Source organism: Poecilia formosa, unplaced genomic scaffold (genome assembly GCF_000485575.1).
Source record: "Poecilia formosa unplaced genomic scaffold, Poecilia_formosa-5.1.2 Scaffold57, whole genome shotgun sequence".
NCBI lineage: Eukaryota > Metazoa > Chordata > Actinopteri > Cyprinodontiformes > Poeciliidae > Poecilia > Poecilia formosa.
The window spans coordinates 510,489-525,794 of NW_006799996.1; the positions used below are offsets into that span (position 1 = coordinate 510,489).

General features: G+C 38.9%; 1 protein-coding gene across 9 annotated transcripts in view; it reads right to left on the reverse strand.

Annotated features, from left to right (window-relative positions):
• Nucleotides 1-15,306, reverse strand: part of magixb (MAGI family member, X-linked b) — a 68,535-nt gene that overhangs the window by 13,694 nt on the left and 39,535 nt on the right. For 8 of the 9 annotated variants that reach the window (XM_016672206.1, XM_016672202.1, XM_016672203.1 and 5 more), the window contains 6 exons: nt 13,154-13,318; nt 10,771-10,963; nt 6,134-6,204; nt 5,000-5,161; nt 1,807-2,326; nt 267-822 (listed from right to left, as the gene is read on the reverse strand). In XM_016672206.1, coding sequence (XP_016527692.1) covers nt 267-822; nt 1,807-2,326; nt 5,000-5,161; nt 6,134-6,204; nt 10,771-10,963; nt 13,154-13,318 — 1,667 coding nt within the window. Of the gene's footprint in view, nt 1-266; nt 823-1,806; nt 2,327-4,999; nt 5,162-6,133; nt 6,205-7,658; nt 7,777-10,770; nt 10,964-13,153; nt 13,319-15,306 lie in introns of those variants that run through there. The other variant, XM_016672211.1, reaches the window with a different exon arrangement.

The following is a 15,306-nucleotide window of genomic DNA, read 5'->3' on the forward strand; positions in this document are numbered from 1 at the left end:
GGGGAGCAAGCAGTTCCAAGTTCCCCCAACTACGGTTACCTAGCAACAGCCCGTTGAGTAACTTGTAGCAGTTTCAGACTCACTGTGCCTCATAACTGCTTAAACATTAAAAGTTTAGAGGAGGAATTAGAACCAAGTTTAAAGCAGAAACTCAATAAATAATTATTACTACTGACTGATATGAAACCCTGATGTTGCGATACATTTTTCAGTCATACTGTCCAGCCCTTGTTGAAATAATCTAAGTTGACTCTTTAATTTATCACCTGAGTGAGGCTGAGGCTCTGCACATCAGCTCCATTGATCTTGACCACAGCGTCCCCTGGCTGCAGGGAGTTGCACTGCTTTCTGTCAAAGACTCTCTCCACCACGGTCAACCTGCCTCCAGAACCACCAGCCATCAGGCTGAACCCGAGGCCCCGGTCTCCTTCGGTTTGCGCCAAGGCCACTGGAACGAGTTCCCCTCCGGTGAATCCCCCGAACCCGCTGCCCACACTCATCGCGCCAGGAGAGGAAACGCTGCTGGGGCTGGCAGTGGGGCTGGTGTTGCCATGGAAACCGTTGACGCCGTGGTGGTGGGGGCTTTCTCTGGTGGGAGGTGGTCTGAGAAGGGAGGTCTGCGGTCTGAAAAGGTGGGTGTGAGCGCTGCGGGGCCCGCCGGAGGAAGACGACGGTCTCCGCGGCGACTCGGGGAGTGGCAGCCTGGTCCCCGGCATGGTGCAGGTGGACAAGTCGCTTTCGGATGACTTTGACGTTCCATAACGTAAATGATGCTGCGGTGTCGTCAGGGAGTTATTGTTGTGATTTCGTATCATTGACGCCCTGAGGAGAAAGAGAAGCAGGCAAACACTGAACTACACCTTACTTAAAAAAAAAAAAACACATGCAAACTCTTAGAGTCAAAAAATTTATTAATCAGTTCTAAATCAAGTAGCACAAAAAACAACTGACAATGTAACTTACAATAAACAAACTAGTTTGACTGAGTCGTTGACCTCCCTCTTTGTCCCAATTCTTTTTATGAAGGTTTTATTGGCTCTAGTGGCCTTTATTTGAGAGAGGACAGACAGGAAAGTGGGAAATGAGAGAGGAGGAAGACATGCAGCAAGCAAAGGTCATCAGTCTGGGACTCGAACCTGTGACTAACACCTCCATATGTGGGCTGTGCTTTACGCCTGCTCCACTGCAGCAACCCTCTCTCCCACTTCACAGAATTATTAATTACATCAAATATTTTAAACTCATGATGTATTAAAAAATATTCTGTAAAGATGAAATCACTCTCGCTGTCGGCCATTACTGACATTTCCAGGTGTCACTGGTGTGTCAGTTTTACAGGAATACCAGAAACACAAAACAAAGGTTCAGGCTTTGGACTTTTGAATGTAGAAAAAATGCAACTAATTGATTAATGGTCCAAAAACAAACAAAAAAACAAACAAATATCAAGTTAGTTTAATGTAGCCTGGTTTAAGATAAAATGATACATAAATATTCTGGTGTTCTGCGCTCCTGGTAACACTGAGATTATCTCTTTATTATGAGTCAGATTAGATAAATTACTGCCTCCAGCATATAAAAAAACCTCAAGTAAAGCATTTGTACTCGGATGCATGAAGTATTGAGCCAAATGCACCATCATCAAAAACTTACTTTTTCTAAATTAATCCAACTCAAGTAGAGGGAGTTGGAAATACCAAGCAATTTACTAAAACTGATTTAAATCAACTAACCATCTTCAAATAAATACTGTTTGCATTTACAGTGTAACCTCTGCGTCTGAAAAGGTGAAGTTCGGGTTCTTACCTATGTGAACCAACCGCAGAAACAACCTCACTGTCGCTCTGGCTGGCCAGCGTCGGGTCCAGCGACTGCAGCCTGGCTACGCTCCTGTGTGACCGCGGAGGCCGCACTGGGGAGAACGGCGCAGCGTTGCTCACGCTGGAGCGCCTGTACGGCGGCGGCAGTCTGGACGCGTAAGACGTGGCGTTTCCGTTGGCATCCAGGGTCACGCCGTGCTCCACGTAGCCTCTGTCGCTGTGGTAGCCGTTAAAGAGCTGGCTCTGCGGTGAAGGAGTTGAAAGGCGAGGTAGTTGGTGAAGAGGTTGCGGTTGGGTGGTGGTAGGCGCGACATGGTGGTCCTCAGCGTCCAGTAACCTTGGTGACGGCTGCTTGGGGCGACCGTCCGGGTTGTAGAGCATTGGATACCCCCTTCTCACCTCGATGTCTATGCTGTGGCCCACAGGCACGGACTTGAGCATCTCTACCGCCTCTTTGTGAGACATTCCCAACACACAAGCATCGTTGATGTACACGAGTATGTCCGCTGATGAAGTCAAAACAACGCACAGGTTAAATACAACAGACATCATATTTTTGATTTTATGTAATGTTTTGGGGAAATTTTGAAATGTCATTGTTACCGTATCTTCTAAAGGGTTATTGTGTAATGCATACCAGCATCTCCTTTACAGAGAGAGCAGCAGTACTTCAACATATTTTCACTTTAGTAAAATATGTTGAAGTACCGAGTAACTGATCAAAAATATCAATCATTTAAGATTTAAAAACTACATAATCAGACAGAATAATATGAAAACTTATGTGGAAAGTTATTTGGAGGACCCAAAAGAAAATTATTCAAATTAACAACATAATTACAATATAACATCAGGCAAATGAAAATATTTTCAAATACTTTCAATACAAAGCTTATGAAACTAACATAAAATGCAGGTGCCTGTCTGTGTCTGGTGAGGAAGTATCCAAGCATTTTACTAAAGAGTAGCAATACTTCATGATAACATTATTCAAGTAGAAGTAAGAAATACAGCATAGTAAAAAAAAGTTTGTTTGTTTTTTTTTCCTTCAAAAAGTTACTGAAGTAAATGTAACTTGTTACTATCCAACTCTGGTCTTTTGTAGGCAAAAGAGTAAACAAATAAAATTGTGAAAAGAACTAAATTGCTGTTTATGTCGCAAATATATCCTAAAAATAGCATGAACTTATTGACGGTTAGCCTAGAAAGACAGCTAATAGTAGCTTAAGAGTCACGTTTTAAATTCTTTACTTTTGACCAGTACCACTGGTGTCTTCAAGGTTTTCATCAGACATTCAGTTTATTTCAAAGGAACTAAAATGCTGAAAGGTGAGCGCTGTCTGAGAAGCTGAAAGGTACAACAACATCTCCAAACAGTTTCATGTTTCCATGACAACCATCTGCAGTACCGCTGAGAGGTTTCAGGTTCATGGGACGGTCGGCACTCTCCTAGGACATGAATACAAGAGAAGGAAGTGCTGCACCCATTTACCTGAGAACTAGTTGGACAGTAAAACTAGAACCAAGGAAACCATCCAGAACCATTTTGGCTGAACTTCCGGGTCGAGGTGCTTTACTTTCTGACTGCAGGATCTTCAACATTTCTGACATAAAATCAAAGTAAATGCTGCCAGATGTAGACTTCTGTTGTTGGATATCATGCCTGCATTAAGGATCTCATCCGTTTGTGCATACTGTGTACAGCTCCGTTGTTTGTCAAGTGAATCAATAATCAATAGCCAATTCTGATTTGTGCCCAACATTGAACATGCAAAGTGCAGAGACATTCGTCTCTGTGTTTGCTTATAAAATTCATCTGTGCTTCTGTGCGCTTGCGGACTAATCCGAAAAAGTAATCTGGCTAAAGCAGCCTATTTAACAGATATGAACTAGATCAGCCTGTGCTCTGGCCTCCTGGAGCGGTAATAGCTGCCTCTGTGAGAATTTGCGTGACAGTCTGTAAACAGGATGTGCGCCACTGTATTTGCAAGTGTTATGATAGCAAGATTACGGATTACTAGCCACCAGGATTAAAGGGTTTTATCTACACTTTCTCTTGTATGTAAAAATAAAGATGTGGAGCTGCAGGTGAGGAAAAGATGTACAAACACTTTAATTGCAGACTGATCCATAACAGAAAATACGTTTGATTAAATGTATAATAATTTCAATGAATCCAGAACCGCACAGCATTCTGGGGGATGTAGGCAGAAGGAAAACTTTAGCCGCTCAACGTCAGCTAAGCAAGGTTTTTGGAATCAATTCACTCTCTCACTCACATTCTGGTTACCTAGCAACTCACTCGTTCTGTGGTTACCTAGCAACGATCTCCTGAGTAACTTGTGCAGCAGCAGTTTAAGGTTTTCCTATCGTGCCTCATAACTGCTTAAGAATAAGAAAGAACGACGTGGAGTGAAAGCAAAAAATGAGTAGAACATCTCAAAAGGAGTTTGCGGATATTTCAGATATTTCAACACAAAACTAAATCATAATTATCGATATCGACTGATATGAAAGCCTAATATCGTGATACGTTTTTCAAGCATGTCGTCCTGCCCTACTGTTAATTCAAATACACCAAAACATTTCCATGACTTCAGTAAAAATAGCTACAGTCTGCAGATATGCCAATTCAATAGCTTTCACAAAACAAATAATATTTCTCAAATATCGTAAGTTCATGCTCATCACACTCTTCAGTGTGGATGATGTTACAGAATAAAAAAACCCTCAAAGTTATCTAGGTTCAAATTCACTGAGCTGTTATTAAAAAAAGCCAGAGAATTAAGGAAAATTGTATTTTCTATGACATGTTGACATATGTCTACAGTTTGTACAAGCTGTAAAAGAGCGAGAGAGAGCAAGACTTTCGCAGATACCAAGAAGACGATGTGTTGCAAAGATGATTTGTTTTTTTCTTTTTCAGCTCTTTATGTCTTTCTGTAATTGAACATGCTGGGATTCAAATTGCTGGTAGGTTTTTGTAGATCTCAGTAGTAAACAAATCAAAATTTTCTACAAGCTAAATGCTATAACTGTACTAGTTGCTAACATAAGAAGCTAAAGATGCTTTTGTGTTAACAAATACAAGCAAAAACCTCTTTTACAGTGAATGAAAAAATAAAATTTGGAACTCACAACTAAATAGGTAAGATTATTTTCATTTCTAAAGTTTTTACCTGTCTTAAGAGTGGAGGGGCCACTTGCCGTCACACTGTAGACCTGGAGAAACTCTCTTGGACGACTGCCTCCGACTATGTTGAAACCAAACCCTCTGGAGCCCTTGATCAAGTGTGCATGGACAGGGAAACCCCTGAGATCCTCAGGCAGGTCAGTGAACCCTGAAGATCAACAAAGTAAAGAGAAAAACTCAAAAACGAGGCAGAGATTGATTAATGAGAGAATCACACCAGACAGGAGACAAAATAAAAGTGGAAACAGTCCAAGGTTTTCATGCTCAACTAAATGCTTGGAAGTGGCAGGTTTTAGTAGGGAGGAAAAAAGGAGTTTAACAGTACGAACCAATCGCCAGATGGCTTTTAACAAAATGCTACACAACCCAAAGCATATGGTGGAGAGATTGCTTTAAAAGCAGAATCCATTACTGACTGTCTGCTAAGTTAAATTTGGCAACATAATCCATTTGCTTGACCAAGCTCTGCAGAGTCATGTAGGTCATTTTTTAATTTATTTTTAAATGTTACATCACATCAGAAAAATCTGGAAAACGTGTTTTAGATTCAGCATATTCCCCTGGTTCATCTCTTATAATGTAAGCATGTGTTATAATGTAGACATGCATGATATTATAGCAGCAGATAATAAAAGTCATCAAAATCCCTTTAACATGCAGACCAAAATGAATGCAATATTGCCTTCTGCTGGTAAAGAAAGGGCATTACACCTCACTGAGCAGCTGGAAGCAAAGCGATGCATCTGTTCCTTTTTTTAATGTTGCTGTGATCACAGACAGACATCATGAAGTATATTTTTATTTGAAACGGGCAGATTACATGGATGCCAGTCACATGTTCTCCCCATGTTGACCCTGCCAGCCTGTGCAGCAGGTCTGGCCGCTTTCCAGCAGCTCAGAGCTTTAGGCGTTAATCACTTACATGCCACTGTTCGGCCAAAAGCTCATTCTATCTCATTTGACTCTAACAAGCCTGCTGTGTCTGCGGCTTCCGTGCATGACAAATTTGTGGCCTCATTTAGCATGTTCAACTGTTAAATATGTTGCTCATGTGCTGATAATTGCATGGTGGGAGAGAAGGGGCAGGAAAGGAAAACAAAGAAGAAACAAAGACGCTCACATTCATTTTTGTAGTTGGTCTCTCTGCTTGAGGGACGAGGGCCCAGCCAGCTGGTCCTCCTCGGGCTGCGCCTTGGGTAGGAAAACGGGCACAAGAAGAGCCACCAGAGTCAGTCAAATTATGGTACTGAATAAATGACAAAAATAGTGTTTACCTGGCAAAAATGCACAATGCATTTTAATTAACATGAGTTACAACAACATTTAATTTGTAACTGGGATCAATAAAATATTTTTGAATTTAAGTCAAAGACGGGATGGACAATATGGCTGAAAAACGTATCACGATATAAATGTTTCACATCAATTTACATTGATAATTATTGATTAGTTTTTTGGTTTTAAACACCTGAAATACTGCCAAACTATTGATGTGATCTTTCCTGTTTCATCCACAGTTTTCACTCCACAATTTATTTATTTTTTTAAGGAGTTATGAGGAGGGAAAGTGCAGAACTTTAAACTGCTGCTGTGGCAGTTACTCCACAGGTTGTTGCTAAGTAACCAAAGAGTGAGTGGGTTGCTAGGTAACCAAAAAATGAGTGAGTTAGTTGATGCCAATCTCTAGCAGTTATTGGCCACGAGGAGAAACATTCATCTAATCGTAATCACAAAAGCACAAATACTCAAATATATGAACTGGTAGGAAACTTGGGGTTAAAAGCCATGTACTGAAAAAAAACACAAAAAAATGAAAATAAAGAAAATAAGAAACATGTAAGAATATGAGTTCCTTGTTATAAAATACATCTGTCCATTTATGCAAATAACATTTTGTAGTTTACTGCTTTCACTGCAAAAATGTAAAATCTTACCAAGTATTCTTGGTCTAGTTTATAGTGCAAATATCTTTGTACTGTTGTAATAAAACAAAATTAACTTGCAAGTGACTTTTTAGCAAGATAGAGTTTATTTTAAGTGAATAATTCTTTCATATGTATGAATATATACTAGTTCTACTGGCATATTATTTGACTGATAATATGGAAAACTTGTTGCATTGATGATCATTTTCTCAGAAAATTATAATCTGGTACCAGTGGTACCGTATGGGGAGGACAACAGAACCCATTTTCACCAGAATCAACAAACAGGTCCTTCAGTTTGCACAACTATCCCACACAAAACTTTAGCATCCACAGCTATCAGCTAGCAAAATTACAATATAATTGTTATTTTTCATGCCGTTATTGACTACATTTCACTCCGTGGAACTACAGTGAGTCATACTCCAGCTACTCATGGAAAACTAAAAAAAAAAAAAACTGAAATCCTTTCGTTCCTAGACCCCTAAACTTTAATTTAGATAATATTTTACCTTTTTTTACACTCCAAATGCATCTGTGTTCTGATTTTATAATAATTAATTGAAGTCATATGTTTCCATTCTACTTTACTGCTGCTAAACCAAAACAAAACTACTTTGATTCAGAAATGAAAGACAACAGCACTACCTCTAGCTAACAGCTGGCTAAAATGCTAATGGTAAAAAAAAAACCATCTAAATACTAACTACTTGAACTTACTTGGCTTTAAGAATTTCTGAGAGAAAAAAAGACACTAATATGCAGCCACTCCCTTTTCCTTCGTGATTCACCCACGGCTCCATTGGATCAGCCAAATGGTCCATGGCTATCAACCCAGCTGCATGCACAGGGCACCAGAAGAGAGGAAGGATGCTGTGTTTCTAATGACCAGGAAGACAACAGGATGTGTGCAAGTGTGTGTGTGAAAGCGGTTTTATATCCTGGTAGGAACAAACTTACAGAGGATTTGCTATAAATTTGGAAAACAAATTGCATTTGTAACAAATTTGAAGAAATGGAAGGTGTGAAGGTTAGTATTTGGGTAAAATTTGATTATTTTGGTTCAAGGTTAGAATTAAGCATTCACTTTTGATGGTAAATGATTGGAATAAGGGAAAGTGTGACAAGAAAGCAGCCTCAGTGCGTTTTAAAAACAAATGGGTGGCTATTCATGTATATAATATATTCAAAAATACACAAGACTTTATTTTAAAAAGCTGTGATGTAACATTCCTGCATAGCATGCTAAATGCTGTGTTCACTACTGGAGGGCATGTTAATTCAGTGTTTTTCACATCGTTCCATTATTAATCATGTTAGCATTGCATTATCATCTCTGTGTGGATTTAAGGGAGATTTTCATAGTCCAACATTTTCAGTATTTAAGACGTGAAATTTATGTTTACATACTCTCTAGTTTTATTCGTTCTTATATGTTTGTGTTATTTGACTCAATAATATTTATATTATTTATATTTGGGTTTGTTAGCTAATCTATTGTTCACCTTCTGAGTTCACTTTTCCTTGGGGAAAAATAAAAAAATCATCCCCAGAATTCACTTATTCATGTTGCAGGACAGAATAATGACTTAGGTTTTATGAAGTTATTACACAAAAATTTAACTTGTGAGTTTTTGAATTTAGCTAAAAAACCTCTTGAGACATCTTTAGCCAAAAAGACTTGAAACATCTGTTATACCTAAAAATCCTTTCCGCTGTGACATTACAATTCAGTTACGGTAAATTTCATTTAAATTTAATCTAAAACTAAAACTAGAATAAAACTAAATTAGGTTCTAATAAATAAAAAACTCTTGATGGCAAATTTACACTGTGTGAATTGTTCAAATAAAACTAAACGTTAGTTGTTTGGCAACAAACATTGTATGAGAGTTAGATCCAAAACAAGAGACTAATATGCCCTCATGTTTATTCTTAGGTATGGAGGAAGACCTGTGATGCTGTGGGCCTGTTTCTCTTACAAAATCTGGCCTTTTTAGAGTCCTAAGCATCATAACATCTTTAACATGCCATTACATTTGATATCAAAACATTTTGGAATTTCTTTATCAATAGAGCTTCGGAGTGAGACGTCACTGCTCTAGTCGGAGGGGTGTCAGCGCCATCTTTGTTGCCACCGACAAAAACGACTGTCTCACAGATATTTTACCTATGGCACGAACTTGCTGCGTTATTGGGTGTAATGTCCGATCACACGACCGAAAAGGTAAAAAGATGTAAAACGGACTTTTGTTTCACTATTTTCCTGCTTGGAAACAACGCGAGGAGGCTAAGCTATCGGAGCTAACAAAAAGAAGACGAATGTCCTGGTATCAGCGGTGAGACGTCCTGATATTACGTTCTCCAACATCCCCAGACACCTACAAGTTTGCTCCAGACATTTCCATTCTGGTGAGTGTCTAAATTCGCTTTGTTAGTGTTGTGTCATAATTTATTTTGCTATGATTTTGTCCGGGTGTACTCATGATCAGTTTCTGTTGAGTTCATTTAAGTGGGTCAACCTTGTTTAGGTCGGGCTAATATTGTTTATGTAGCATAGTCTAGTCCAGTAGAATGATTTCAAACAGATTTTGAGTTAATGGGCCACACGATTTGGAAGCTATTGAAGAAAACATTTAATATTATTTAAAATATTGAATATGACTTAAACATTTTATAGAGGATAGTGTGCCTCGTTTAATAGCATGAATTAAAACTTTTTTGTTTCAGTTGGTCACAAGTCAAGCCATTTATTTACAGGAGTGTTCGGAAATTGACGGTCCCTATGTGAATCTCCAAGCGCTTCAGGAGGCATCGGTAGAGAACAGCTGGCCGAAATTAGCGCTCATAATTCGGATCAACCTTGAGCTGAACGTCCCTTACTCCGCGGAGGGTGAATATCCAGTATCCAATTTGCAAAACAACTTCGCTGTGGTTGGCAATACAATGAAAACACCGGTGTTCTGACTAGTTAGATTTGGTCTGTGGGCTGCAAACATGGCGCCGAGCGACGTAAACGTCACACGCTGTAGCGTCAGCTCCAAAGCTCTATTGCAAATTGGTCTTTAAGCAGGAAGAAATGGATAATAAAATGAAAAATCAGCCTTCTTCAGTTTTAATCTATATCATTCAGACCCAAATCCTATAAAAATACCTGTGGAGAAAAGTGCATGAGGAAATCAGGAGAAATCTGAAAAGACTTAAAGATTTCTCTGCCTGCTTCAACTTGGAAAAGAAAAACATTTTCTAGGTTTTAATGTTAACCACAAATGATACACTCATTTATTTGCACCTGTCCACCTCATGTCTCTCAATACATACATTATCTGCTACACAGCAAAGACATAAAATCTTAACAAGTATTTTTGGTCAAGTTTCTTGTGCAAATATCTTAGTGCACTTGAAACAGACGAATGTACCTTTTAAGGAAGATATAGCAGCTTGTTTTAAGTCATTAAAACAATATCGATGAAAAAGTTCTGGTTCCACTGGGAAATTATTTCACTTTTCCCATGTTAAAAGTGAAACTAGTAGTTTTTCACCAATGTTTCTATTTCTTCCTGAAAACTTACTTATAAGTTAGTTTTGCCTTATTTAAAATGCATTAAAATATTTGCACTAGAAACTGGACCTAAAATACTTGGTAAGATTTGTGTAAATTTAGAATAGATTAAGAAAATATAAGAAATAACCTTTCAACTTAGACAACAATTGTCATTAAAAGGCTGTTCTTTACAGCCTTTAGGCCAAACTAAGCTTCTTTTTAGTCTAATTCCTCAGGTAACATAAATAAATATTTGTTAGACTTTTATTTGCCAGGTTGAACACTTACCCGATGTAAAGTGATTCTCCAGGGTCACTGAACGCCTGCTCCCAGTGATCGGGCATCATGCCTCTGATTCTGGCACCTCTTCTGCTGCCGATGATCCCATTCTCTATGCCATGACCCTCGACTCCGCTGCTGGATGCCCGGGGCCGACCGGGGGACCGGTGGCCAATAGGAATGCTTACTCCTGCAGAGCCACCTGTAATGATAACGATAAAAGTTAAAACACAAACATTTACATATCCAACAAAACAAGAAAGTTTCTCTGCAAGCAAAATGTATTGATGTTTGTTCTGACAACTCATGGAGAGTCAGCATCTCTGCCACTTCTGTCCACCCACTGAGGAACAAGACTGTGTGGCCATGCGTGTCACACAACAAGCAGAATGAAAATCAGCATTTTCCCCCCCTTAACTGTCCTTGTAGCTGTCCTTCAGCTTTCAGCTCCAACACAGATCGGCGAGATCTCGGACACTGGGGGCACCAAGAGTCCTGCTGCACATGACAAGTACCGCCGAGCAATCCACCCACAAAGTTACACTTGAAAAGATGACTCAGCAGAGGTCAGAGTGTTGGACGACTCTCTTTTCAGACTCCGTCCTGCATTCACCCCCACTGGTCCCAACTGTATGCCGAACCTACCTGACTGTTTGGAGTGCTATCTTTCTTTGTAATTATCTGGACGTCTGCCTGCCTGCATTTTTCTCCACCCACTCCAACTCCCTCTCTCCTTCTGCAGCAGTCTGGCTTAATGCCTCAAACCTCCCCGCCCTCCCTGCCAAAACCACCTCCCTGTGATGCTTCTTCTTTTGTTTACTTCACCCTATATGCTCTTCTTGACTCATAATTAGGCCTGCTGTCACCATAACACATTTTGTCAGAAGATATATTGTCCCAGAGGTTATTGTGATAAACGATAATATTGTTGTTTTGAGACCATTTTCAAGAAATATTATAATATAATTAGTGGTGCACAGATTTAAGTTTTCTGGCCGATTACAGATCTTTAAGAAATTATTTTTTTGTCTGAAATATTACCAACTGTGCCAAGAAAATCACTGAGTTGACAACAGAGGGATGACTACTGTTGCTTTCACACATGACCTGGTGTTTGGGTCAGTCAAACCTCTCTTACCTCTGTTTAGGTGTATTATTATTGACTGTTTGCAACTATGTCACTTAATTATTAGAGGCACCATGATGGAAGTGAGGCATCGTGAGTTTTGAGAAGCGCTACTGAAGTTGTTTTTAATAGCCAATACATATTAAAACAATATTATGAAGTTAATGACTTAAAACAAGGTTATTTCAAGTCTAATAAGATATTTGCACAAGAAACTAGACCAGGGATGGGCAATCCTGGTCCTGGAGGGCCGGTGTCCTGCAACTCTTAGATGTCTCCCTGATCCAACACACTTGAATCCAATAACTGAATCGCCTCCCAAGTGCAGTCAAGTTATCCAGAGTCCTGCTAACGACCTCATTATTTGACTCAGGTGTTGAAGTAGAGACACATCTAAAAGTTGCAGGAGACGGGCCCTCGAGCCCTGGAGTTGCCCACCCCTGCATTAGACTAAAATACTTTGTAAACCTTTGTGTTTTTTGCAGTGTAGGAACTATAGCACTTTGAATTGCCTCGTTGCTGAAAATGTGCTATATAAATAAAATGACCTTACCTTACCTTACTTTACAGGACTGCTTTATCCTGGTATTTATTGAGTCATTAGTAGCTGCCCATGAATTTTTTTAACCATGCCTTTACTTTCATTTTATTTTAAAAGCAAGATTTTCACATCCAGTGAAATTTTTCTGTATTGACTGTTTTTTCCTAGAGTTATAAAACTGGATCTGTTTCAACACTTATGATTAATCAGCTTCTGATTCTGTCACAAAGGAAAAATAACTATAAGCTCTTAGGATGACAAAAACTCAATATATTTCAATTTATTTCTTGGCAAGGTGAATTTAATACATTTATTCCAGTAAGTCTAGCTTCTGACCATAATTTAACTGTTTTGTTTTTTTTTTGCTTTGGCTCACACTTTTTATGCTAGCCTATCTGCTTAGTCGTTGCTTGTTTTAGGGATCCTAAGACAAAACGACCTTCCTTTGGAGGAGATCCAACAATCAATGAGGCCACAGCTCCACCGAGACTTTTCAGCATACTAATTGTGCTAATGATTGATTAATTTGGGGAACAGAGACTCGAGCTATAGATAGAGGAACACTGGATACTGTGCAGAGCTTTCCAACAAACAATACCTTCTGCACTTATATATTTTTGAGCTGTGAACACCCAACTTATCGAGTTGTGCAAAGTGAAGCCTTGATTAGCCTCTGTATTCTTTACAGTGGTACTTATGGCATAATTTAGCTTTGCAACACTTGCCTAAGTCGTCCTCGCCGTTTCTGCCTTCGTCTGCAGCCTTTTCCAGGTTGCTGAGGGATTTGCTGCGTGTGCGGAAGTTTCTGAGCAGGTTACGGTGTTCCTGGTAGGTGATGGGGGGACTCTCTGGACCTATGTGAACAGGACGAGGTGTGCCGTAGTAATTCCCTGTAATAAATAAGGGCAAGGAAAGCAAGGAAACCTCGCTTTAAAACAAGCACATGAATCTGTTGTAAAAATACATATTTCGGGGCTGATATACATCCTTTTGGGACAAAACTTCACAAATCAACTATTGTTGCAAATCAAAGCTGGTTAAGAAACAAGAAACTGGCATAACGTAATGGTTTGAATCCACGACACTTAACAGAACAGCCCGTACGTATGTTACAGGGTTTTATTTTCAAAGGTTAGGGTAAAAACCTTTGAAACTTCAAACTTCTCATCTGTAAAGATGAGAAGTTTGTCAAAATTAGTTTATTTATTCTTTGAACAGATTTTGTTTAGTAAAGTAGTTGTTTCTCCAGACATTTTTATCAGTGTATTACGTTCTGTTGCGCTGCCCTTGGCAGTTGGTGGTTACCATAGCGACCAGTAGCCGACAGCTCCGCCCCCTTTTTTCTGTTGCTCTGTTTTCTTTACAAGTACTATTTTAACGTATGCTTTAGACAAATTTAATCATATGCAGTGTTTCCTGAGCAATTTTGCCACATTTTGTATATGTTTTTAATCGTTATTAATGTTTTACATTTTAGCTATGGTTAATTTTACAACTGTTAACTGCTACTGCTAGCTGCCTTTTAAAGATGAGATTAGTTATGTGGATTAATAATGTAAATCTATGTTAAATACCACTATACGATCACAATTAGCTGCCACTTTTTCTGTTGCTGTCTGTATCTATGAGGCAGAAGCTGCTAGGTTGATTTTTTGATTTCCTCTTTTGTTTGAATAAATGCAGAAAACTTGAGTGTGTCTATCCTGAAATCAACCTACTGGAGCTGAGACCAACATAGAAGTGTTACACGTACATTATGTATCCCCTGGGATGGTACACTGTTTTTGTTATAGCCATCTGCTCCCGCCTCTAAAAACAAAATGGCATTATCCGTACCACCCCCACCTTCCTCCCATTTGGCTCATAGGGATACAAATGGGTTGAGGGGAAATATTAGATTAGCGAGCTAAACAGCAAGGTCACCAGCCGTCACCATTTACTGCAGCTTCTGCAGGCTACAGCGCGGCTGATACTGCTGACACTGATGGCAATGTGGATGTCAATGTCAGATGTGAGGCAGGTGAGGATGACATTTATTGGTCCCATTAAACTCATAAATTATGGATGGTAATGTATAGAGGTTTTTAATCAGAGGCAGGGCTCTGACCCTCGCAGGAGAACCGAAATGTGAGCTGAGCAGCACCTGATGTCAGAAATATGCGCCGACGAATGGGTTTTGATTAGCTGGAAATTGCTGACTCTGTGAATCTCATTTGTTATTGTGTTTAAAATAAAAATTAACAACACTTAATGGTATAGAGAGAAATGGGGTTAGGAGTCTGGGGTAATTCAAATTTTTAAATCTGATTATGTTATTTAATAGATGCGAAGTATCAAATTTACCGTATTCACTGCAAAAACACAGAATATGACCAAGTATTTTTGACCTAGTTTGTAGTAAAAATGTCTTCATAAAATTTAAATAAAGCTAAACTAACTTACAAGTAACTTTTCAGCAAGATGTAGGACCTTGTTTTAAGCCAATAATTCCTTAATATTGATTAAAAAGTACTTGTTCTATTGGCAGATAAATTTACTTATAACATGGGAAAAATGTCTTGTTATAAGTTAAATCTGCCAATAGAACAAGCACTTTTTAACCAATGTTAAGGAATTATTGGCTTAAAATAACCCTCTACATCTTACTAAAATGTTACTTCTAAGTTAGTTTTGTCTTATTTCAAGTTTTCTATGATTCACACTAGAAACTCGACAAAAATACTAGGACACTAGGTAATATTTCTGCAGTGTAGGCCTAAAAAACTCAGGAAGATTTTGTCTTTGCAGTGCAATACAAGAGGAAATCAAGCTAATTTGATAAAGAAGAAATCTAATCTGCAAAATATATATCTTCCCCTTGTGTTAAATCATATTTTGG